The sequence below is a fragment of the Wickerhamomyces anomalus genome (assembly GCF_001661255.1).
Source record: "Wickerhamomyces anomalus NRRL Y-366-8 unplaced genomic scaffold WICANscaffold_3, whole genome shotgun sequence".
Classification (NCBI taxonomy): Eukaryota; Fungi; Ascomycota; class Saccharomycetes; order Phaffomycetales; family Wickerhamomycetaceae; genus Hansenula; species Hansenula anomala.
The window spans coordinates 2,022,159-2,045,807 of record NW_017567112.1 but is presented as its reverse complement, the minus strand read 5'-3'; the positions used below and the strand labels follow the sequence as shown (position 1 = coordinate 2,045,807).

At 33.9% G+C, this 23,649-nt stretch overlaps 14 protein-coding genes across 14 annotated transcripts; 11 read left to right on the top strand and 3 right to left on the bottom strand.

Annotated features, from left to right (window-relative positions):
* Positions 1–319: 319 nt before the first annotated feature.
* Positions 320–1,300, bottom strand: SOL1 (Sol1p; the record flags this gene model as incomplete). Its single annotated transcript, XM_019185684.1, has 1 exon — positions 320–1,300. The coding sequence occupies one exon, from the start codon at positions 1,298–1,300 to the stop codon at positions 320–322; it is 981 nt and encodes a 326-aa protein (XP_019039642.1).
* A 375-nt stretch (positions 1,301–1,675) lies between these two features.
* FUB1 (Fub1p) lies at positions 1,676–2,680 on the top strand (the record flags this gene model as incomplete). The annotated part of the gene is made up of 1 exon (XM_019183472.1): positions 1,676–2,680. The coding sequence occupies one exon, from the start codon at positions 1,676–1,678 to the stop codon at positions 2,678–2,680; it is 1,005 nt and encodes a 334-aa protein (XP_019039641.1).
* A 150-nt stretch (positions 2,681–2,830) lies between these two features.
* WICANDRAFT_79031 (uncharacterized protein) lies at positions 2,831–3,646 on the top strand (the record flags this gene model as incomplete). The annotated part of the gene is made up of 1 exon (XM_019184829.1): positions 2,831–3,646. One exon carries the CDS (start codon positions 2,831–2,833, stop codon positions 3,644–3,646), a length of 816 nt encoding a protein of 271 aa, XP_019039640.1.
* Positions 3,647–4,392: 746 nt separating this feature from the next.
* WICANDRAFT_92853 (uncharacterized protein) lies at positions 4,393–4,893 on the top strand (the record flags this gene model as incomplete). Its single annotated transcript, XM_019186384.1, has 1 exon — positions 4,393–4,893. A coding segment is annotated over one exon (501 nt), but the record flags the coding sequence as incomplete, so codon positions are not given.
* A 265-nt stretch (positions 4,894–5,158) lies between these two features.
* WICANDRAFT_79029 (uncharacterized protein) lies at positions 5,159–5,956 on the top strand (the record flags this gene model as incomplete). Its single annotated transcript, XM_019184828.1, has 1 exon — positions 5,159–5,956. The coding sequence occupies one exon, from the start codon at positions 5,159–5,161 to the stop codon at positions 5,954–5,956; it is 798 nt and encodes a 265-aa protein (XP_019039638.1).
* Positions 5,957–6,379: 423 nt separating this feature from the next.
* Positions 6,380–7,150, top strand: WICANDRAFT_79028 (uncharacterized protein; the record flags this gene model as incomplete). The annotated part of the gene is made up of 1 exon (XM_019184827.1): positions 6,380–7,150. The coding sequence occupies one exon, from the start codon at positions 6,380–6,382 to the stop codon at positions 7,148–7,150; it is 771 nt and encodes a 256-aa protein (XP_019039637.1).
* Positions 7,151–7,488: 338 nt separating this feature from the next.
* On the top strand, positions 7,489–8,238 carry WICANDRAFT_79027 (uncharacterized protein; the record flags this gene model as incomplete). The annotated part of the gene is made up of 1 exon (XM_019184826.1): positions 7,489–8,238. The coding sequence occupies one exon, from the start codon at positions 7,489–7,491 to the stop codon at positions 8,236–8,238; it is 750 nt and encodes a 249-aa protein (XP_019039636.1).
* Positions 8,239–8,602: 364 nt separating this feature from the next.
* Positions 8,603–10,282, top strand: WICANDRAFT_79026 (uncharacterized protein; the record flags this gene model as incomplete). The annotated part of the gene is made up of 1 exon (XM_019184825.1): positions 8,603–10,282. One exon carries the CDS (start codon positions 8,603–8,605, stop codon positions 10,280–10,282), a length of 1,680 nt encoding a protein of 559 aa, XP_019039635.1.
* Positions 10,283–10,532: 250 nt separating this feature from the next.
* On the top strand, positions 10,533–12,713 carry WICANDRAFT_79025 (F-box protein; the record flags this gene model as incomplete). The annotated part of the gene is made up of 1 exon (XM_019184824.1): positions 10,533–12,713. One exon carries the CDS (start codon positions 10,533–10,535, stop codon positions 12,711–12,713), a length of 2,181 nt encoding a protein of 726 aa, XP_019039634.1.
* Positions 12,714–12,883: 170 nt separating this feature from the next.
* WICANDRAFT_79024 (uncharacterized protein) lies at positions 12,884–13,663 on the bottom strand (the record flags this gene model as incomplete). Its single annotated transcript, XM_019184823.1, has 1 exon — positions 12,884–13,663. The coding sequence occupies one exon, from the start codon at positions 13,661–13,663 to the stop codon at positions 12,884–12,886; it is 780 nt and encodes a 259-aa protein (XP_019039633.1).
* A 143-nt stretch (positions 13,664–13,806) lies between these two features.
* Positions 13,807–14,517, top strand: WICANDRAFT_79023 (uncharacterized protein; the record flags this gene model as incomplete). The annotated part of the gene is made up of 1 exon (XM_019184822.1): positions 13,807–14,517. One exon carries the CDS (start codon positions 13,807–13,809, stop codon positions 14,515–14,517), a length of 711 nt encoding a protein of 236 aa, XP_019039632.1.
* A 42-nt stretch (positions 14,518–14,559) lies between these two features.
* WICANDRAFT_62982 (NAD(P)/FAD-dependent oxidoreductase) lies at positions 14,560–15,966 on the bottom strand (the record flags this gene model as incomplete). The annotated part of the gene is made up of 1 exon (XM_019183471.1): positions 14,560–15,966. The coding sequence occupies one exon, from the start codon at positions 15,964–15,966 to the stop codon at positions 14,560–14,562; it is 1,407 nt and encodes a 468-aa protein (XP_019039631.1).
* A 650-nt stretch (positions 15,967–16,616) lies between these two features.
* On the top strand, positions 16,617–18,197 carry WICANDRAFT_62981 (uncharacterized protein; the record flags this gene model as incomplete). Its single annotated transcript, XM_019183470.1, has 1 exon — positions 16,617–18,197. One exon carries the CDS (start codon positions 16,617–16,619, stop codon positions 18,195–18,197), a length of 1,581 nt encoding a protein of 526 aa, XP_019039630.1.
* Positions 18,198–22,121: 3,924 nt separating this feature from the next.
* Positions 22,122–22,505, top strand: WICANDRAFT_92840 (uncharacterized protein; the record flags this gene model as incomplete). The annotated part of the gene is made up of 1 exon (XM_019186383.1): positions 22,122–22,505. A coding segment is annotated over exon 1 (173 nt), but the record flags the coding sequence as incomplete, so codon positions are not given.
* Positions 22,506–23,649: the final 1,144 nt, after the last annotated feature.

Genomic DNA, 23,649 nt, shown 5'->3' with positions numbered 1-23,649 from the left:
AACAGCTCAGCTGTTTACAGCTAAATTATTGTCAATCTCAATCAAAAATCAACCGTGTAAACAACATTCAACTTCATTTTAAACTTCAATTAATATACAAATCAAAACACCATCTGGAAATTTAGTGGGAATAATCAACTCAAACAAAATATCATCTCAAAATTATGCTGTAGATATATAAAAATAAATAAAACCAAACCAACTTTAAACTCAGAAAACACAAACAAAAGCAAATTTCTCCTTCATATACTCACTCACAAGATAAATAAAAGAAAATTAAATACACATTATATTCAACTATAGTTAAACATTATTCTCATTAACCAAAATAAGTTTCTGCTAAAGCATCCTTATCAACAAACCATGCAATTCTACCTGCAGATCCTTCATTAACAATAGATGCTGGTAATCCCTTTTCAGGTCTTTCCATAATCACTTTAACAATTGAAGCTTTAACAGCACCTTCCACGACAAATGAAACACGATGTGAATGACATATAACAGGTATTGTTAATGTAATTCTTCTACTTGGACCTGATGGTGCATTTTCCACAGGAACAACCCAAGCAAATTTTTCTCTCAATACTTCATGATCATTTGGGAAAATTGATGCGATATGACCATCTGGTGCACAACCTAATAAAAATAAATCAAATAAAGGTAATCTAACAGAATCTTTATTTGCAAATCCTTTAATTAAAACTTTTTCATAAGCATCTGCAACAGCTTGTGCATCATCTAATAATGATTCATCAATATGATAAACTTTGGGTTGAGGTTTACCCAATTCTTTTAATTTATCAAAAATTTCCATCTTGGCTAATCCATAATTTGAATTCGAATCATTAAATGGTACTAAACGTTCATCTGCAAAATAAATATCCCATTTATCCCATACAACATCATCTCTTTTCAATAATCCTTGAGCTAATACACTTATTAATGAACCACCAGAGATTGCAATCTTGAAACGTTTATTAATAGCTTTCTCTTTAGCCTTTTTAGATGTCTTGGTTACACCACTCCCAGAACTTGCTAAATTTGTGGATGATGCACTGGGTGTTGTTGTAGCTGTTGTATTAAGATTAGAATTACTATTAGAACTTTCTGTTGATGGGTCTTGACGAGGAATTGAATGTGAAGTTAATGTTTGTAGATTTTGAACTGAAGTTGTTGAATTATTACTTGGTAAACTATTGGCTAAAGCTTGATTTTGAGCATTAATCACATGGTTGGCCACCGCATCAGCAACACCGGCAAATTCACTGAATGAATAAATCTTTGGCACTGTTGTTGTCATAATCTTGAGCTGTGAATAATCAAATATATGGATAACAATTAGGATCACACACACGATCAATTGTGTTTATAAATTTCACTTGATTTGAAGGATTCAACGAACAAAACTCCTTCTCAACTTTTCTCTTGTGGCCTCTTTTTTCTGATTCTGGGAAAACGGATTCGCGCACAAATCGAATTCGCGAAGCCCTTGCTGAGTTGCCGGGTAAAAAACCAGTGAGTCGAGATTTCGCGAATTGATATTGTTTTAGATTTGAGATGGCAATTTGAATTAAAACATCATCAGCAATTTTCAATTGAATTCAAAAACAATCCTCAAAATATGGCATTTACTACCAAGCTAGAAGTTCTGAGCCATGCGGCTTGCTTGACCATTATGGATGCCAATCAGACCATCCATACTCAACTAAAAGATAAAAATTCCATTGTGTCAATATCAATAGAACCAAAAAGAGGTATCCCAAATGTGTTCACTGTTGTTAAACTAGATGATAATGATGAAAACTTTTTATTCACATCCACCATCAGTAACATTACGCTTTCGGCAATTATTAAATATGACCATTTCTTTGCTAGTATACAATTACCAGTTCAAGAATCAACTTTGGAACGTTTTGTAGCTGAAAATTACAGTGCCGATAGGAAAGGTTCTTTATTGGATCATTTATTAAAGTCATTTGGTGATGCAGGTAAGGTTTATGAAACTATCACTAAAAGCGCAATTGGAGAAAATGCGGAATGGACAGATTTTTATACTAGTATTTTAATACCTGCTTTCCAGAAATTTCAAAAATCAGAAAAAGTTGAGTTGAGTGAACAAGATACAAAAACTTTTATTGATATTGCTAAACCAACTATTGGTGGAAGACCAATGTTTTCAGAGAGAACCGATCCACAAACAACAGGTTCTTCATCAAGCTCCATGAAATCTTCATCCAAACCATTGCCCGAGGAGTTACCAAAATTTGATGATGAATATGAATTACAACGTCGCAAAATCCATGAGGATTTTATCCAAAGACCTTCATCCTCTTCACCATATGCTCCAATTGGTGATCGTGATTTACATCCATTTGGTCAATATCCTCCAATGAGACCAAATTTGGGTCCAGAAGCTGGTTCTCAATCAGGAGGTATGATTCCAGATAGAAACCACCCATTATTTAGACAACCATCAGGTGGTAGAGGTGGACTAGAGGGTAGAGGTGATCATCCACCAGGCTCAAGATATGATGATCCACTGGGAAGAGATGATTTTGATGCTGTGGGGAAAGGTTTACCAGGTGGAATGGGACTTGGTCGCAATAGTGGAGCTGGTCCATTTGGAGGAAGTGGAACTCCATTTGGAAGATCAAGTGGCTTTGGCGGTGGTTTCATTTAGTTGAATGGAAATTGAATGGTGTTTTTTTGTCGAGTAATTTGTTGTAGTTTCTGTCAAATTCCACGGGTTTTTGTAGCCTGAAGAAAAATACAATCAGATCTGATGTTAAAATCAATACCAAGACACACCACCACATTCAGACTCCAAAACATGTCTCGTTTAGATCTATCTACCAAGTTTCAAGTGATATGTTACCAAGGACAATTGTTCACCATGTTATTTGCCAAATCTCATATTGGCGTAATTCAGAAAGATGAATTTAAAGTGATGAATTATGGGTCAGATGGATCTTTTCTTGGACCAGATACAACGGTTTTCACTTTAGAAGCTGAAGGGAAATTTAGATATTCAATTATTAAACTGGATGATGATCATTTTTTAATAAATTCAACAATCGGTATGCACCCTCCAATCTCTGTGAATGTCAAATACAGTGATTATTTTGAAGGCTTACCGCTTCCTATCAGTAACCTTGAAATATCAGCCAGAGCTGATCTCCCAACAACTCCTTATAGAGAAATGAATGCAAGATTTTTGGGATTCTTGAAGGATAAGTATGAAGCAGCTTTTGGGTATCATGAAGAGTATGCACTTGAGATTATTATGTCTGGGGGAAATAGAGAATTTATATCTACTTGTATTAGCCGCGAGTTTATCGCAAAGGGGATTGAAAAAATTTATTACAAAAATACAAACAGACAAATTGATGAGAGTGATGATAGTGATTCTACCAGCGCCGATGAAATTGATAGTTTTGAAGCAAACGAACAAACTTTCAACACCTCAGTTCCATCATCTACGGGAAACAACCCACCAAAAGAAAAGCACCCATTTATGAATGGAAAAATTGAACAGTTACCAATCATTTACCCACCAGTACCATTTGGTGGTCAAAGTCCTTTCTATTTTGGAGTTGGTAAAGGAAATCCTTTTGGGAAATTTTCAAGAGAACAGCCATTTTATTAGTAACAATGGTAACGGGTGAATTAAACTACGAGCTCAATTCACTTGAAGTGAAGAGAATGGAAAATATTATTAGCTTACTTTTTTTGCTCAAATAGACTACTTTTCTGTTGACGGTCACAGGATTTATTTTGCCAATAGTTTGAACTTCAATTGACTTCTGGAAAGTCTTTGAGGTCGAAACTTTGCAATTCCAAAATATCACACAGTGGCCATAAGGATACAAGACTGATATATGAATGAGTAGTTTTAATTGCTAGTTATAAATGAAATATATGAGTTTTTGAATGCTTTTAATGTTTAGTAACTTCTTCTGCCAATTCACTCGGTCGCCTCATTGGCCGCGGCCCGCTAATAATTAAAAAAAATAAAATTGGCTTCTTTGTAAACAAGACCTTTTTCCAACGCAGTTCCATTGGAGTCAAATCTAATGACAACCATTGGCAGCCAGCATGCTTCTTCATACCAAATTTGACGTGATATGTTATGAAGGTCAGATAATAACCATGCTTTTTGCTGGCCGTTATTTGAAGAAAAACGAAATTGAAGGCCTCCATATAGATCATAGCGCCTCAAATGTTTTTACAGCAGAACAGATTTCAACTCGTCAATTGAGGTTCACCGTTATCATGCTTGATGAAGAAACTTATTTGATAAATGCCATGGTTGCAATGAGACCCCCAATGTCAATCCTTATTAAATACAGTGATTTTTTCCAAGGTTTACCACGTCCTATTGATCATTTACAAATGTCAGCTCAAGATCCAAATAATAGAACTATCTGGGGAGACATGACTCACAGATATATGACACACTTACTAGAAACTTATGAACAAAGATTCAAATACTATAATGATCATGCAGCTGAACTAAATAGTGGGTTTACTGAGAAGGAATTTGTGTGCACTTACATTACCCGTGAATTTTACAAGCAAGGAGTACAAAAGATTTATTACACTCCTTCCAATGATCATACTGAAACTGGATTTGATATTGATGGCGATGAAGAAGAAGATGATGGTGATGACACTGAAGAAATTGACGAAAGTGATGACAATATTGGAATCAATGGACGAACGCCCGATAGATCAACACGCGAAGCACCGAAAAAAGATGCTTCGCATTTGGCTGAGGAAGAATCTCTTCTACCAATACTGTATCCTCCTATTCCCTTTGGAGGTCAAAGCTCAATAGATTTTGGAGTTGGGAAAGGGAATCCGTTTGGAAAATCAACAAATAGCCAGCCCTATCTCAGATGGACTATAGACTAGACGTTACACGTATGCATTTATAAACTTCGTTTCAATTAATGGATCAACAATACAATTTTCTCATGACTGCACTGTACCTGCTTACTCTTCTTCAAAAAGACAATTTGTACTATGTCATTATTTACGTGTCAATAACTTGGGCGGACATAATAAAAAAATCATGAAACAACTTCGACTGGTTCAAGAGCCTATTTCCAACCATTATTAAAACACCAAAAGATTGACTGAAAATTTGAATAATAAAATGAGTAACTATCCAGGGAGTAATAGTAGTATGATATATGATAAGCTGAATGCAATGTACACGCTCACTTGTGGACTTGTTTATGTGGTGTACCTCCAACACGCTACTCCACCTCAAGAAACAGAATACAAATATGATGCAAGATCAATTACTTTACAATCCAAAGTGCAAAAAGATATTAGACTATCATTAGTTCAGTTTGATGAAGATACTTTTTTTATGAATGTGCATTTCACTAAAGAACTGTTCATTAATAAAATTTTTAGTTACAACAAATATTTATCGGAGCTTCCGTTACCAATAGATGCTCTTAATATTTTACCCAAGCCAGGGTGTGCTTCCCATCCGTACCAGCGCAGAGCACAAATGCTTGAGGAAGATCTTCGCCGTTATGTTAATGATTATCTTGCCAAATTTGAGATAAAGGATGACGCTTGGGATGCTAACCCATTGCGTGCTTTATATTACCCAATGAGAGAGTTTTTGGGATATGTATTGATGCCGAAATTTTATAGAGACTCTGCATATAAGCTTCAGCTGGCAATTAGATCAAACGAGCAGGAATTTGATAATGATTCTTCATCAAGTGACGATGGAACAGATGATGAAACAGAGAAAGAGAAAGATTTCAAGACAAATGGCATGACATATTCAAAAACCGGGAAAAGTGATACACGAGAACCGAAAGCACATTCAGAGGTTAGTGTACCTTTGAATTACCCAGAAGTGCCATTTGGTGGAAGAAGCTTGGACTTCAAAGGAATTGGTGGAAACCCATTTGGAAAATGGTTGAGCTAAAGCGTTTCCGCCTTCTGTCTTCAAAGGATTTAAGTGACAATGTTTGGTCTCTTAATATTTGGGTGTGCCCAGGACCTTTGATTCAAGTGTTTATGCAAGTCTTGATCCGCATAGTGTCTCCATATGCTAATTTGAAAGTGAAGCTTTATGCTACTCATCATGCTTGAAATTATCAGCTTTTTGTCTTTAGCATAACAACTGAATCTAGTAGCCATCAGAGCTACAGGCTAGCTGTGCGTATCACTTGAAATCTGTAATGTCTGTGTGTTTACAAAATTAGATAAATTCAATCAATTTAAACATAGTAGCTGTGTAATCTGTCATGTTTTGCGTGTCAATAATTGTACCTTTAATTTTCAAACCAAAGGGATGCTTATTGAACATTCTCCAACCATAAGTCTATTCAGACCTTTCTAACCCAAAATGAATGTTAATTGGCTTGTAAGAAAGGTAGATGTGCTGTTCCTTGTGACTTGTGGGTACATCTATATGTCGTTCTTTGTGGAGGAAGGTGAAAAAGAAGACGTTATAAATGATTCTCGATCATTAACTTTACAATCCAAAATCAAAAAAGATCTTAGAATTTCATTGATACAGATAGGAGAGGATGAATATCTTTTCAATGCAAACGTCTCAGAGGACTTACATATCAATATGATCTTGAGTTACAATAACTATCTACCCGAAATTCAATTCCCAGTTCATAGTTCCCAACTATTAACTATGATTGGTGTTACTAACCCAACACCACTCCAACAAAAAGTTACCAGATTACAACAGGAAGTTACTGAAAAGTTTAAGGTTTTGATGCTTCAACGTAATAGAGATTTTGTTTTCAAACAATCAACCCAATATAACACTTATAAGTCATTCAGAGAGTTTTCCGGGAATTTAATGATACCAATTTTTTACAAAAAATTTCAACAGAACACTTCTTCCACTAAAGTGGATAGTCAAAGTGAAAATGATGAGGATGTATCTAGTGAAAGTGATTTGGAAGAACTGGCTGATAATTTTGCGGCAATGGAATTTTCGTTACCTATAAAAAAAGAGTTAGATATTGGTGCAATACCGGAACCAACTGAAAAACAAGAGAAAAAAGCCGATATAGAATATCCAGATGTACCTTTCGGTGGGAAAAGTTTAGAATTCAAAGGAATAGGTGGTCATCCATTTGGGAGATCCTTAAATTAGCATTTCATTGGGAACCATCCAAGTAATTCAAGAGGAGCCGGCAATAAACCATTAACTGCTTCTCGGGGTATGTGGCAACACCAATGTCAAAACCACAAGGACACTTATTAAAAGACAGTTGGAAAAGATACAAATTGGGCTTCCATCAAGTTTCATGTTGAATAAACCAATATATACTCATGATTTTACGACATCCCATTTGTGTAGCGCTTCTCATAATTCGCGAAAATTCAAAATTGGGTACTTTGAAAAAAAAAAGCTCATCAAGCCATGAACAAGTTTCATCAAACATCAAATAATTCATAAACAAACTACAATTGACCCATACAATTTGAGCCATGGCCATCCATAACCCTTCCAACTTCACTAACAAGATTGAAGTTATCAATCATGCCGCTTCGTTTCTTTACAGAGCTCTAGGGTATCAAATACTTGAATCATCAATGGAAGCATCATCAATGATTACAAAATTCAACAATAATAAGAGATTAATTGTTCTTCTAATACCTAGTGGTGACTATACTATCATTTATATGAATGGCGAGGAAGCTTATACATTACAAGCTGGTTATGAAAATTTATTTCCAAATCTACGATTACCAATTACACCAAAGGCAGTTGACGAATATTTTATAAATAAAAAGACTTTTGCTGTCAATCTATTTATTGGATTCGCATTTACAGGAATTGGAGAAATACCTAAAGATATTAAAGCTGGTCGTACAAAGAAACAATTAGATTTTATAAATAATAAATTGTTACCTGCTCAACGTGCATATAAGCAAAGAGATGAAGAACCAAAGTTCACTAAAGAAGAATTGGATATGCTTATTTATGAAATTATTAAACCAACATTAGCTGGTGAAATATTATTTCCAATGGATGAAAGAGAGAAAACAAGAGAAGAGGAGAAAGCTAAAGAAAAAAAGGAACAAAAGGCAAAGAAAAGAGCTGTTCAAAAGGAAAAGAAGCGTAAAGAGATGGAGGAAAAAGAGAGAAGGGAACAGGAGGAAAGATCTAGAATTAATGTTGAAGAGAAGTATCCAATTTATAATCCACCTCCATTAAGTGGATTTGAACCAAATTAAAACAAGGACAATCTAATAATGAAAGATCACAACTTATTACCAAACATGTGTATCACTATTCTGAATAGTATATGAGTTTAAATTGTTGAAATGTTCTACAAATATTGTAATTGATGATATCAGACCCTTCAGACCATTTAGACTTTGAGACTCCAGCAAAAATGAAGTCTAGTCCCTAATATACAATCACCTAGTCCCAGATAACGGTGAAATCTTATCTCCCAGTTCACCTTCCAAAAGAGGCAAGCGATGAGGTTTTGAATTCCGTTTACACTTTTGACATGAAATAGGATTTAATATGAAAATTTTGTTTTGGTTCTGTCAACCTTTTGATTTTATTGAAACGCGTTCTTGTTGGCCAAGAATGATGAAGAAGCATTCTGATTTCACTGCATCATCAAGATCAATAGATAATTCATTTTATCAATTAGATCAACAAGTTGATAATGGTTTCAATAATGATGCAGAGGATTTATTAGCAGAGTTTGGGTATAAACAAGAATTAAACAGAACATTTGGAACATTACAAGTGTTTGGCATAGCATTTTCCATTATGGGATTATTACCAAGTATTGCCACAGTAATGGGGATTGGTTTAACAGGTGGGATGTTTACATTACTTTGGGGTTGGTTTATATCTGGGTTTATGATATTAACAATGGGTATTGCAATGAGTGAATTGGCATCTGCTATTCCAACATCTGGTGGGTTATATTATTGGACACATCATTTTGCACCTCCAGGTTGGAAAAACATTTTATCATTTGTTGTGGGGATTTCAAATTCAATGGCGTTGATAGGTGGTGTATGTTCCATAACTTATGGATTAGCAGAACAGATATTGGCTGCGATTTATTTGGCAACAGATGGTGGGTTCATACTAAATGATTTGAAAGTTTATTGTGTTTTCGTTTTAGGTATAATTGCAGAGTTATTGGTTACAAGTTTTGCCTCATCAGCTATATCTAAATTACAAACTACTTCAATCATTGCTAATATTGGACTGATTGTATTATTCTTCATTGCCTTACCAACTGGTACTGCTAAAAATTCTCAGTTTAATGATTCCTCATTTATTATCAAAAACTTTCAAAATTTTAGTGATTGGCCATCAGGTTGGGCTTTTATTCAATTTGGATTAGGAGGTTGTGCTTGGGTTGTTAGTGGATTTGATAGTTGTATACACATGGCTGAAGAAGTTAAAAATCCATCAAGAGCTATTCCATTTGGTATAATTGCATCCATAACAACATGTTGGATAACAGGGTTTGTTATATTGATAGTAATTGGAGCGTGTATCAATCCAGATTTAAAGTTAATTATAGATTCAGCTACTGGACAACCATTAGCTCAAATATTTTATGATTCTTTAGGTAAGAATTGGGCAGTTGTTTTCATTTCATTATCAGCCGTTTGTCAATTTTTCATGTCAGCAAGTGCATTAACTGCAACATCAAGACAAGTTTGGGCATTTTCGAGAGATGATGGATTACCATTTTCCTGGTTTATTAAAGTTGTGCACAAAGAGTTGAAGGTCCCCCTAAGAGCTACAATTGTATGTGCTTTGTTTTCATTAGTTATTGGGTTATTGATATTGGCAGGACCTGTTGCAGCTAATGCGTTATTTTCAATTGGTATTATTGGAAATTATTTGAGTTGGTCTACACCTCAAGTTCTTCGTTTGATATCTGAGAATGGTTCTTTCAAACCAGGTTGTTTCTATCTAGGTGATAGATTATCTCCAATAGTTGTTACAATATCTATTTTCTCACAATATTTGATTATGATACTGTCATTTTTCCCATCTAGAAAACATATCATGGATGCTTCACAAATGAACTATGCAGCTGTTATCAACATTGGTATCTGGGTCTTATCAATTGTGTATTTCTATGCTGTCAAGAGCAAGACTTTTGTTGGACCCAAGTCAAACATTCCAGAGGATGAGTTTATTGAAGGTGTTGAGCCAATAATCGATGCCACGTTCCAAGCCCATGAACGTGATTCGTTACTGAAAAAGAACAAGTTCAAGATGATACTATAGAATCCTTTTACAATACACGTAATTAATCTATAACCATCTAAAACTGAGCTAATCAATCATTTCTTTCTCTGGATCTCAAGCTTAAACTCGCTTAAAATCATGACCCTAGATTTTTCGCGAATCAACAAACGCGAAAAAAAATCAGACCAATAATTTCCTTGGATCAAAAAAGAAAAATAAAACAGCCATTGTTCTAAGATTTGTTTCATCACCGTCCAATAATCAACTGGCCTCAAAGACCATTAAACAAATGAGCTTCAATATCTGGGAACTTCCATTTGACGCGCTTCATTGCATCACAGACCGTCTGAGCAACAGGGACTTGTTGAAGCTTCGACTAGTCAACAAGAAAACCAAGAAAACCATTGAATCATTACCAAACTGGAGAGAAACTTCACTGAAAAGATGGTTAGTTTATGATGATCAATTACAAGAAGAGCAGATGAAGCAAACCGTTGTGGATTTCAAATATTTCTTACAAAGATCAAGGGAAGATAAAAATGTGCAAGTTAAATTACGTAAGATTCAAACAGGTCAACTTTCAGATAAACAAACCCTTGATTTAATTTATTCATTTAGTGATAAATATGGTACAAGACTAACTCCAGTTTTGAATAAACTATTAAAGCGCCCAAACCCTGAAAAAAATTTAAGAGTTGGTTATTTTGCAAAAATTATCTTGGAAGTTACAAGAAGAAAATCAATTTATAGATATTTTGATGCTTTGGAAAATAATCCAGATGGAACAATTAATCAAATTTTTGGTAGTATGGAACAATTCTTCTTTATAATGAGTCATGGTGATAAAGCTTTTGAAAATTTACTTCATTATAGAAAATTGATTATGAATAACGTTAAAGAGAGATTACGTTATGATTTAGCGTTTCTTAAATTAAATCCTACCAAAAAAATCGTCAAGATTCATGATATTTTCATTGAAGAAGTTGGTAAGCTAAATGGTGGTAAATATACTCATACCATGTATACAGAAGATTCTTCAATTTTGAGAGTTTATGCTGGTGAAAATTTAGGTTTCCCATTGATTAGATTAGCCATTGTGGAAAAAATTGCCAGAGAATTTGGTGTGAAATGCCTTCTTTTAAAATTCACTATGGGTGAAATGGACTTTATACATGCAAATGGGATGATGAAAGTTAAAGATAACTCTTATCGAGAAGGATTTTCTTATGTTAAAGCACCCCCATATTTTAGAATTCATCACAACATCAAATTAACGGCCCTAAGTACTTCTGATTACCAGGCAAGTTTAGCTGCTTTCGGTATTACTGAACCAGTCGCTACATTGCTAAGACCATTCTCTGCGGGGGAACTCTTTACAGAATATGCTATTGATATTCATGGGGTAAAACCAAGATTATTAATTGAAGAAGGGAAAACTAAAAAAGAACTTTATCCTAGATCAAATTATGAACTTGATGAATCTCATTTAATAGCTGTACAAACTTATTTCCATTCTATTAGATCTGAAACAGTTGGGTTTATGTCATATCCCTTAAATTCTGGTGGAACTTTTAGTACTCCTAAAGATATGTTTCTATATTTCCTAAGTCATACTTTACCATATGAATTGGGGGTTATACATAATCCAATTTTTTTCAGAAATAAATCTAAGGCTATGATTCAAAAAGAATGTTTGGAAACTTTTTCCACGGTTGTTCAATCATTAATTTTAAGAAGATATGATTTAATTGAAAAAATTGAAAATTCAAAAAGATTACCATGTTATTTCCCAGGTCAAACTTTAATTGCTGATCAAGGTGTTAAATGTATTGTTCTTGGTTGTAATATGGCTGATGATCGATCAAGTGATATGATTGATGAATATTTGATAATGGATACAAGAGTTGGTTCAATTATAAGGGGTAGTTTTGCACCAACAGATACTGTGGCTTATATCCCAACAATTGAAGATGTTGCACAGATGGTTGATTCTTGTTCGAATATTGGTCTTTATTTCGAAAGATTTGATACCATTACAAAAAGATTTATTCCAATTAAACCATTATTGGACCTCGTTACAGGAAGTGAAAATTTCAGAACTATAAGATCACCAACAGAAGTGAGAATAGCAATTGGACAACAACAAAATGGTCAATCCGTGACAAGTGAAATGAGCTGTCCATTTGAAAACTTTGCAGGTCATGTTCATGATCATCATCATGATACTGATCATGACAATCACCCTGAAATTACTGCACGCCACATTGATCCTTCTCAATTTGATGATATGACACTTCGTGTAATGGATCTTTACCGTCAACAAGACCCACAAGGATTTGCCTCATTTATGGAAAGATTGGAACATATGTCTCTTGAAGAAATTATGGCTAGAGTTGCTGATATGATGAATGGCAATAGTGATGATGAAGAAGATGAACCAAGAGATACTGGTTTATTTGAAGTTGATTAGTTTTTGAAATTGCTTTACCAATGAAATTATGAATTATTTTAATAAATATTATTATGTATTACAAATGTGAACTAATCACAAAATGTCAATGATCGTAGTGCGATGCGGTAGTGATACAAGACTCATACTTATCAATTCATAATCCATTAAAACTGTCATTACTATTAAGCTCAGCTCAATCTTCCAAATGGATGACCTTTATCTATTCCAAACAAGGCACCACTTTTACCTCCTGAAGGGATATCTGGATATATTATGGGGCCCTGGGTATAATCTTCTAAAGGTTCTTCAACTTTTTTTTTACCTTCTTTCTTATTATTTTTACTTTTACCATTTGACTTTTTATTTTTAACATCTTCAATTTCTTCCTCCTCATCCTCTTCACTTTCAGAACTTGACAATTTCTCCACTATTCTCTTTGGGATATATTTTTGACAAAACCAAGGAGTGACAAGTTGTGTATAAAATCTCTTCATTTCATAATATGACAGAGCATCTTCATCATTGGAACGATGGTTAATACCAGAACCTTTCCCATGCTCCAGTTCATTGAACTCTGTTGTCTTTCTCATAATCTCTTGCATGCAATAGTTTAAAAAGGCATCACTTATCTCATCAGCTTCATTATCCAAAAATTTTTCACTAACTGGCAATGGTAATGATTTGAAATATTTCGAATACTTCACCTCCACGGGGATTTTCCCCTGGTGTGTATCTATATTGAGTATGAAATCTTCGTCTGTACCCAAATCAATGGCCTGTATTGGACCACCATCATCGAAATAGATGATTCTGCAATTTTGATCCTTCACTTCCTTCACGATCTTGAACCCAGTGGCCCTTTGAGAAAAACTTGCCATGAACAGCACCAATTCCAATTTGGATCTCACCATTCTCTCAGATCCAGATCGCTCTGGATTCATGGTTATTCCCACTCTTCTCGAGGACATTTTTGGTGTGTTGATGATTCTGTACGTTAAAAGATGGTTTCAGATTTCGATTTTTTTTTTTCAATCCTCGAGAACATGATCAATAAAAAGATAACCAGATACTAAATCAATTGTACTTCACCAAATTTCAAAAGCTCAAAAGAATGGAAAGAGTCATAACATCGAGACTAGAAGTGGTGAGCCAAATGGCCACGCTGTTCCACCGTGTGATTGGCCACAATCCGTTGGAAACCAGGATCTCTGATGTTTCCATTGTGACGATATTCCCAGATAATCTTAAAATCATTGTTATATCAACAGGTAATGAATCATATTCGATAATCATCAAGACCAGTGCAACTTGTTATTCATTTGATATCAAATATAATCAATTCTTCAAATCAGTGGTGCTACCAATCGAGCCATATGAGTTAGATACAATGTACGTTACTTATAAAGGAGATGTTCACAAAAATTTCATTGGAGAAATGTTTAATAGATTAGGTGAGGTTCCAAATATTTTCATAAATCATGAATTCGATGCTGAAGGTGCTAAATTCATGTCTGAAGTGTTTGTTCCAAGACATCATGATTTTTCTCATCATGGTGTAGCTCCAAATTTTAGTGCTAAAGAGACGGATTATATTTTGTTTAGAAGGGTTAGACCTAGAATTGCTGGTGAATTAATGTTTCCAAATGATATGAAGAACAGTTTCACCACCTCAACTACTGAGATAAAAAGGAAAAGGGAAGAAAAGAAAGAAGTAAAGAAGAAACAACAAGAAGAGAGATTATTAAGGGAAAAAGAAGCTAGAGAAAAAATTAATATTGATGATTATCCGCTATATTTCCCACCACCACTTCCTGGGTTTTAAATATAATTTATAATGAAGTTATGACTTGTTTCTTGTGTAATCTCACAAACGACTCTTTATATGATTTTCAATTTCCTTTTGATAATCATGTTCAGCTTTGGCTAATCTCTTTGCACTGGCATAAAAACATTCAGGAACAACACCAACTTGTTGGATTGATTTCCCAGAAGTGATACAATCTGCGATAGCTTTACCACTTAGGTAAACTCTAGGCATACCATGACCTGAAAATCCAGCAACGATATATGCATTTCGCATACCAACAAAATCCAATTCACCAACATAAGGGAACTTATCATTAGTGAACCCCAAAATACCACTCCAAGTATAATCATTAACAGTTTTGAAATCTTTCCAAGTGGAGAAGAATTTTTGCATATAACCTTGTAAATGTTGAGCAGCTCTCTCGGGATAATATGAATCATCTGTAACGTTGAACAATTCAGAATAATCACCATTTGGCTTAATCATTAAATTACTTGCACCACCAACAATAACACCACCATCAGATCTATTGATCAAATAATCACTGTTTAGACCAACACGGTCAAATAATCCATAAGTGTTTGGTAGTTGTGGGATTGGTTTTGAAGGATCATTTGGCTTAATATGTGTAACAAGACCTTTAACAGGGACAATTACTTCATTAAATTGGTTCAAAATTCCCTTGGTGTAACCATTTGTTGCAAATACAACTTTTTTAGCAACAATTGAACCATTCTCAGTCTCCACGATATATTCACCAGTTTTATCAGACTTGGTAACTTTTGTCACTGGTGTATTTGAATACAGTTTCAAACCTTTAGCAACACATTTCTTTAACAATCCAGTCATTAATTTCCATGGCCAAATATGAGCAGCAGGATAAGTGAAGCATAATTTAGCATCTGGGACTTTAGAAATAGTGGCAACATCACCACCTTTAACCATTTGAATACTTTGTTTAATATCATCTCGAACATAAGGATTAGCCATCATTTTATCAAAAGCTTTTAAATCATTTTCAATTCTTTTAGAATCTCTATAAACATCACAAGCTCTTGTCAAGACAAAATCACAATCAATTTCCTCCTTCTCGACAATTTGCTTAATCTTGTATAGATGATCAACTTCAAAATTAACAACTTGAGCAGCAACAAATTGACCATGAGCAGCTTCATAATCCAAATACATTCTGTGACAATACGGTTTCAAATGACCACCGTTTCTACCAGTGGCACCTGAACATATAGTTCTGGCCTCCACCATTGTCACGTCTAATGAAGGGTCCTCATTGAATAAGTTGTAAGCTGTTGATGTCCCTGCATAACCTGAGCCAATGATCAATATGTCAGTCTTTGCTGGAACTCTCTCAGAGGATTTATAACAGGAGAAAGGGTCAGTGTCCTGGAGACTTAGCCAGAATGGCTTTGTGTAGTTTGGCACTGGGAGGTAGTTTGGTTTGGACATGGTTGGCTCTCTATTCAGATTCTGTTACTCTCAATAGCATACCAATGCCCATATATAACTCCAACTTCACCATCTTCAGCCATCACGACTTTCCGTTTAAGGCAAACATTGTGGATAGCCTCGACTTCTGCTTTAGTCAAGTTGTGCGACCAATTGATAAGCTTTAGACACTTCGCGAAATGGAAAAACTATTGGAAAAACTCTTCAAAGAACGAGATCGATATGGTTCACATTGTCACAAGGATAAAATGGGAAAAGGGTGTTATTGCTGGTGACTAATTGGTGTGATGATGGTTAAGGGATGACTTATTTGAGGGTTTGACGATGAGAATGAGATCCAGATTCCCCATTTTGCATCGATTCGATACGGCTATCATAAACAGATTGGTTTCAAGAACATGGTAAAAGATACGACAATCAGCTCTTCAAAATGCAATTGATAATGCAATGACTTGCTCATTTATTTGGTGTCCTCAAGATTTCGAGATATTTTAGATCAAATCATTCATTATCTCAACCACAAATGACGGATTTCAACAAGACACTAAAATGAACCCTATATATACCCAAGAAGATCTTCAACAATCAGCCCATATTTACTTATAGTCACTTCATACTATCCAATTGAATTCATATCACCAATCACCAACATGTCAGATATTGAAAAGGGCAATCCTTCCCTCCAACTTGATGACAATGATATAAAATCAACACCAATCGTCACAACAACAAGTCAAACTAATGGTGAAATCATTGAATTTGGTAAGAAAATTCATCTTGACACTAATAAAGTTGATGATGCAATGGAATTGGCCCTTAGGGCTTCCAAGTTTGAAATTGATCCTAAATTAGATAGGAAACTATCTTGGAAAATTGACTTGATGTTGGTTCCCTTCTTATCATTTCTTTATGCAATCCAATATATGGATAAAGTTACAAATAGTTTTGGTGCAATTATGGGATTGAAATCTTTTTACAAGATGGAGGGAAACATGTATAGTTGGTGTGGTTCTTCATTTTATTTGGGATATTTATTTTTCGTGTTTTTCGCAAGTTATTTAGTGCAAAGATTCCCACCAGCTAAAACTTGTGGTGTCTTCATCATAATTTGGGGTGTTATAAATACTGTTAATTGTACTCCAAAGACATATTCTGGGTTTATTGCCCTAAGAACTTTATTAGGTTGTTTTGAATCAATTGTTACACCAACTATGGTTATTTTAACAAGTCAATGGTGGAAAAAGGAAGAACAATTTATTAGAACTTGTATTTGGTTTTCTGCAACTTCATTTGGTACAATTTTTGGTTATTCAATTGCTTATGGAGTTTGGATCCGTCAAGATTCTTATACATTACCAGCTTGGAAAGTTGTCTTTGTCGTTATTGGTGTTATGACTATTACCCTGGGGGTAATGTTTGTTATTTATGTTCCTGATTCACCTGCTAAAGCTTGGTTTTTAAGTGAAGATGAAAAATTACATCTTGTTGAAAGAAATAGAAATAATAATCAAGGTTTTGGTACAAAAATTTTCAAAATGTATCAACTTAAAGAATGTTTATCAGATTATAGGGTTTGGTTAATATTCATCTTTGGTATTGTTGATGAAGTACCAAATGGAGGGATTACTAATTTTAGTAGTATCTTGATATCAGATCTAGGTTATGATACTAAACAATCATTATTGTTAAATTTACCTTTAGGTGCAGTTGGGTTTGCCGGTTGTAATATCATGGCACTTTTCTATGGACTAGGATTGGTTAAGCATAGAATTCCAATTAGTATTGCTGCTATGTTTATTGCCATAGCTGGTTCTTCAATGTTGGCATTTGCTTCAAGTACTACTGTTCAACTAGTTGGATTATACATCATGCAAGTTAGCCCCCTGGGTATGATTGGCTGTTTAACTATTTATAGTTCCAATATTGCAGGACATACTAAAAAAATCGTGGGTAATGCACTATATCTTGTTGGTTATTGTGCTGGTAATTTGATTGGTCCTCAGACTTTCAAAGGTTCTGAAGCACCAACTTATCAATCTGGTAAAACAGCAGTATTGGTGTGTTATGTTTTATCAACAGTTATTTTGATCATTTTATATGTTTCCTATTGGTTTGATAATAAGAAAAGAGATGAATTTGTTATTAAAAATGGTACTGATCATTTCTTGGATAATCAAGAATTTGCAGATTTGACAGATAGAGAGAATCCTCAATTCAGATATACTTTGTGAATCTGTGTTCTGCTTTTGATTTTTGTGAGCTACTATACAGAAGTGCTGTTTGTATAACCTATGAAATGTACTATCATGGTACTTTAGCCTTTTGTCATTTTGTATTTACCATATCCAACCAAACCATCTCATGCATATAAACTATAAGTTTATCCAGCTTTGATAGGGCATGAAGTGTCGATTAGTTAAAAATCTATTCATGAAGCCCAAATCCTCATACTGACATTTCGGTAATTACATCATGTAGAATCCATTAATTAGTACTATGTAGCATCGCTTAATACTCAACATGACCACGCCTCAACTTCTATCCAATTTCAAAACGTCAACGTCGAAAAAGGTATTTAAACACTCACAATTTCCCATTAATATAAATGTATTAGTTCAAAAATCTACTAAGGTTAAATTTAGTTTGAGGGTGTTGTTATTTTGTATGGTTCGGTTGATCTGTATATCAAATTGGCTTTCCACTAGTGTTTGTAGTGCTTTTATCTGCGTGGGATATTGGGGCTAACATTTCAAAGATTTCAACAACTGTACTGACCAGTGATCATTTTAGTATTATATATTATACTCATGATCTTTTGATAATTACAGGGATGTTGTTCTTTTGAAATGGTGCAGCTGCATTAACAGAGGTTTCAAACATGATCACTTTAAAATGTAATTTATTTTAAGTGACTTGGTTCTTGAGATTCTCATTGTTTTTTTTAATTATAATTATGAATGACATACAAGACTGTATCAAATAATTCAATTGATGTTCATCCTTTATTCACTATCAGCCAGCTTATTTATAATATTTGACGTTAATTGTATTATAATTAGTTAAACTAATTATAAAACCATTATATTACTAGCAGCTCAAGTAATTAAACGGATCAGAATACCCACACAGATTGATTACTTGACAGCTGAACTAGCACTCACCTTAACTTGCCTTAGGGCTTTAGTTCCAATACCACAATAGACGTTGTTAAAGGAGCACCAAGTTCCAACCATCATATTATTCACTGTTGTAATATTAAAAAGTGTTTGAACTTTGGCCTTATTTGATTTGATCAGATGGTCGCGAATTTTAAGTTTTTCAAATTTTCAAAAATAATTGATTAATTCGATCACCATTATTCAATAACCTGGTCAAATAACTTTGGAAGTGCGTTCTTCAGTCCGAAAGGAAGTACTTGGAATGATGAAGTGTCCGATTTGTGTTACGAAAGTTGCCCAACTATGGAAAAGCGATAACCATGTTCATGTGCTACTGAATAGTAGCATCGCTGTTACAGCATTAATAGGTGTCTGTGTATGTACTGGTATCAAGTTCAGCTGATTGATATTGAATATTATCATGGATCAACTGCATGACTAGCCATTGAATTGAATTATGATCAATCATTTGTTTTCTTTAGGATGTTGTTTTATTCTAAGAACTTATGGATTTGATTATTTAATACATATTTAAACCCTAGACCAACGTAGAAGTCTACAAATTGAGATTAACAATAATCAATAACCAAACTACCTATTCCTATCAAATAAACCAAAAGCTTTAAATCGCTTTACATTTTGCTCATCGTTTTTCATCTGGTCATGTGATCATCGACTAATTCATTCCTCGAGAATTAAGGAGAAAATAAGATGCAAAAAAATGAAATCATTAATTCTACTTTAATCCACAAGTACTTATGGCTCTTGTGTTGTCTAATATGTACTCCAAAAGGCGTTGCTGGGAATTAAGACGTTCTTCATTTGACAGTTTCAGGCTAGAAGGTGAGATTGTCAAATATTATATTGTGGCCTTGTGAAGATTATTGATCAGACAGAGAGAGAGCAATTCATGAAATCATATTGATTTTGTTGAAGTTTGCAATATCGATGTGTCTACTTCACGAAGCTCATATTAATTATACTCCAAATCATTAATAATTAGCTCATGAAATGATAATTGAGAAAGATTTTTTTGAAGATGTAACATATTTTCAAGATCTTATTCTTAATTATTCTATTGATTTTAACAATATATACTCAAATATTCAAGTTTAAATTGATGTAGTAGAATTTATTAATGACCACCAATTAATATCCATACCATAAGTATTAAGGACATGTCAACCATGATCCAATGATCATGATCCAGTTGCTTAACAAATTCTCCGTCAATAACGTCTAGCTACCTCACGAACGAAACGCAAGGAACTACACAATGAATAGAGAACTGAAATGTCGAAATAGCGTAATAAAGAGAGAGATCAACTACATGCCATAAACCTTTATGGCAACATCAAGATGAAAAATAATTATAAAGAGGTGAAAATGACTGAGATCAATCAATCAGTAAGATTCAATTGAAATCAAAAAAGATCCAATCTAATACAAACTATCATGGAAAGATCCTTCCATAAAAAACACCTCCCGTTATTATCCCCAAACGACAATCAAATAACAGCTGAATCATCTTCAACATCAGACAGGGCCCTTGCCTTTCAGTTTCATTATCAATTGAAATCATCAAAATCATTTGTTTGAATGGAATAACAACTAAAGATCAGATTATGATCTTATATATATTATCAAATGATTAGGCTTCAAGTTCAAGTTCTTCTTTACTTTCTTTTTTTTTTTTTTTTTTGGCTTCTTGTAAACTTCTTATGACTTTTGACTAGTTTCATGGAAAACATTATTCTACCAATGAAATTGGCATCTTGACTGATTCAATAAAATTCCCGCACTACATTCCCGCACTACACTGGAAAATGAAGCAAGCAATGAATTTCAATCAACATCATCATCAAAAGCTGAAAAATTCCGAAATTATAACTTCAACAATTCTCACAAGTTTCTAGAAATCATTAGTACATCTAAATGTAGTCCACCCAATTGACCTTCAACATCTATTCACTCATTGAAATCCATAAATGAAAACATATAGTAAGAATCTCCGTTATGTTCCCCAATTTCAAAAATAATTCAAGAAGAATGCAATACACCATGAAGAACTGAACCTTGTAGAAACCCAATAACCTGATGGATAAAAAAAATGGATAATGCCCCCAGATCCCATACAATCATTAATTAAATTATGATTTAATAAATGCCCCCAGTACCCACACTCAATAAAACTTTTAATTAAAGCCCCCAGATCCCACATAATCATTAATTAAATGATTTAATAAATTCCCCCAGATCCCATACAATCAGAAGTCAAACGATTTAAAGCCCTCAGTGCCCTCACAATAAAATCCCCCAGATCCCAAAAAACAAAAACTTGAATAAATCAAGATTTCATGACAAGAGTTCAAACCAAAAGTTTGAAACAAGTCCAATCAAGGACAACCCAATTGGATCAAAAAACAGTAAACAAGTGTAATGACAATGTTTAAAAAAGAATTTGTAAACAACATGGAAAAAGAAAATCAATGAAAAGTAAACAAGTGTAAATCAACAGTGGAAAAGTCAGCACATGGAAACATCAAACAGAATAACAACACCAAAAACATAAATATGATCTGTTTAATAAAAGTTAGTAGTTGAACATTTAATGAAGAAAGAAATGAAGCAAAGTAAATGATAATACCAAACTGGAAAAAAAAGTTGAATTGAATAAATGACCTGGGGTAGAAGTCAACGAAACAATAAAACACCATTGGGGGATGATATCTTAAAACACAAGATCAAGAACAACGACATATGAAAAACAATCATCATTGATTTTATGGAAAAACAAAAGAGGCATGGGGGAATATAACGTTCTTCAAAATCATCGGAATCATGTAGACATAATAGTCATCCTAGGTTATTTAAAATGAAAAGCTAAATTTATCTCATCAAGAATCCTCCCATAATTGTAGATATAAGTTCAAGACAACAATGAAACCCAAAATACTCAATTCAAAAGAACAAACTCTTAAATCTTTCAATCAGGGGTAGTGGATCAAAGTATGCCTCCTATCAATTCAGCCCAGTACTAATGACCTTCATAAATAGTAACCCATCAAACAAGGATAACGTATCTCAAAGGAAACTAGATTCAAATGACAAAACAATAGCTTTTCTAACCACCAAAGTGAACTGTGAATCTTTGCAAGATATCAAGGCTTTTATGTTCATGAGCATTCTACCTGGAATGAATGAATGCATTAGTTGAAATGACATGATAAAAAACCAACAATGAACTAGAAAAACAGTGGATTGTAAAAGAATTGAAGTGAATTTGGATTCCACCTTCTTTTAACCTTTCTCACTCAATTGATACAAAACCCCAAAGCAACCACAAAACCCACCACAAACACTATAGTAATTGAATTATTCTCCTAAGTAATTCATTTTTGTGTACACAAAACTTAAAAAAATAGACAACCACAAAACCACAAAACCAATCTAAACATTTCAATGACGTAACTCAAATACCACGAAGATAGTTATTGAGGAAATAATGATGATTCCACCAGCGACAAAGCACAATTAATGTCTTTGGAAACAATTGAACAACGAACCTTGTATAGGTTTCATGAAGAAATTTAGGCCCAATCAATAAGTGATTTAATATTGAGAGCGAATCTTTTGAAGGAATCGGATAACTGGTTCAAGATCTTAAGCTTTATAATACCAGCTATTGACTTTAACATCTTTACTTTAGGCTATTTTGAAGTAATGTAGAATTCTCAATCAAGATGTCCCATTTTTGCTTACCGCGAATTTTATTCAGAAAATTTAAAAATCAAAGGGATGAAGATCAAGTTCACAAGTTAATTAATTCATTGAGTTTATCATTTTATGGGATATATTTTCGAGTATGCAATGTATTGGATCAATTAATATGCCTATTGTTTTTTTCATTACTTATATTGAGTGAGCAAAGTGGTTTAGTTCGTTCTGATGTGAATATTGGAATTGTGTAGTGTTATACTGTACAATTATGAGTGATGTTATATTGGTTCTTCTGGAGGTGATCAATTGACCAGACCCAATATGAGCTGTCTACATGATCTATCAAAACCATGTTCATTAAGAAAGACTACTCTTTAGAGTTTACAATGATTCTAAGAACTTTCTTTAATGTACATTATGAATTTTCTGCAATATCATCATTGTAGATTAATTAAGCTATTAGTTCACCTTGAAATAAACAATATGAATATATTGATGATCATGATTAATATATTCAACTCTTTCTCCGCCATGGCACTTCATTGTTTATTCAAATCAACTAGCACATTATTTTCAATTCAATTTGTTGAGCCAAACATGAAGCAAGACGTGTATTAATGGTCCAAGGCCAATGGGATCATAATCAAAGAATCAAAGACTTCTCAAGAAAGAAATACGTTAAACTTAGACATAATTAGGGTATGGACATTGAATTAACCGTAGCTGGTATAGCTGATTAGGGCCAGGGCTGTGTAACCGAAACATTCTTGAGTTACCCTTTTGATGAGAATAGGGATCAAAATTA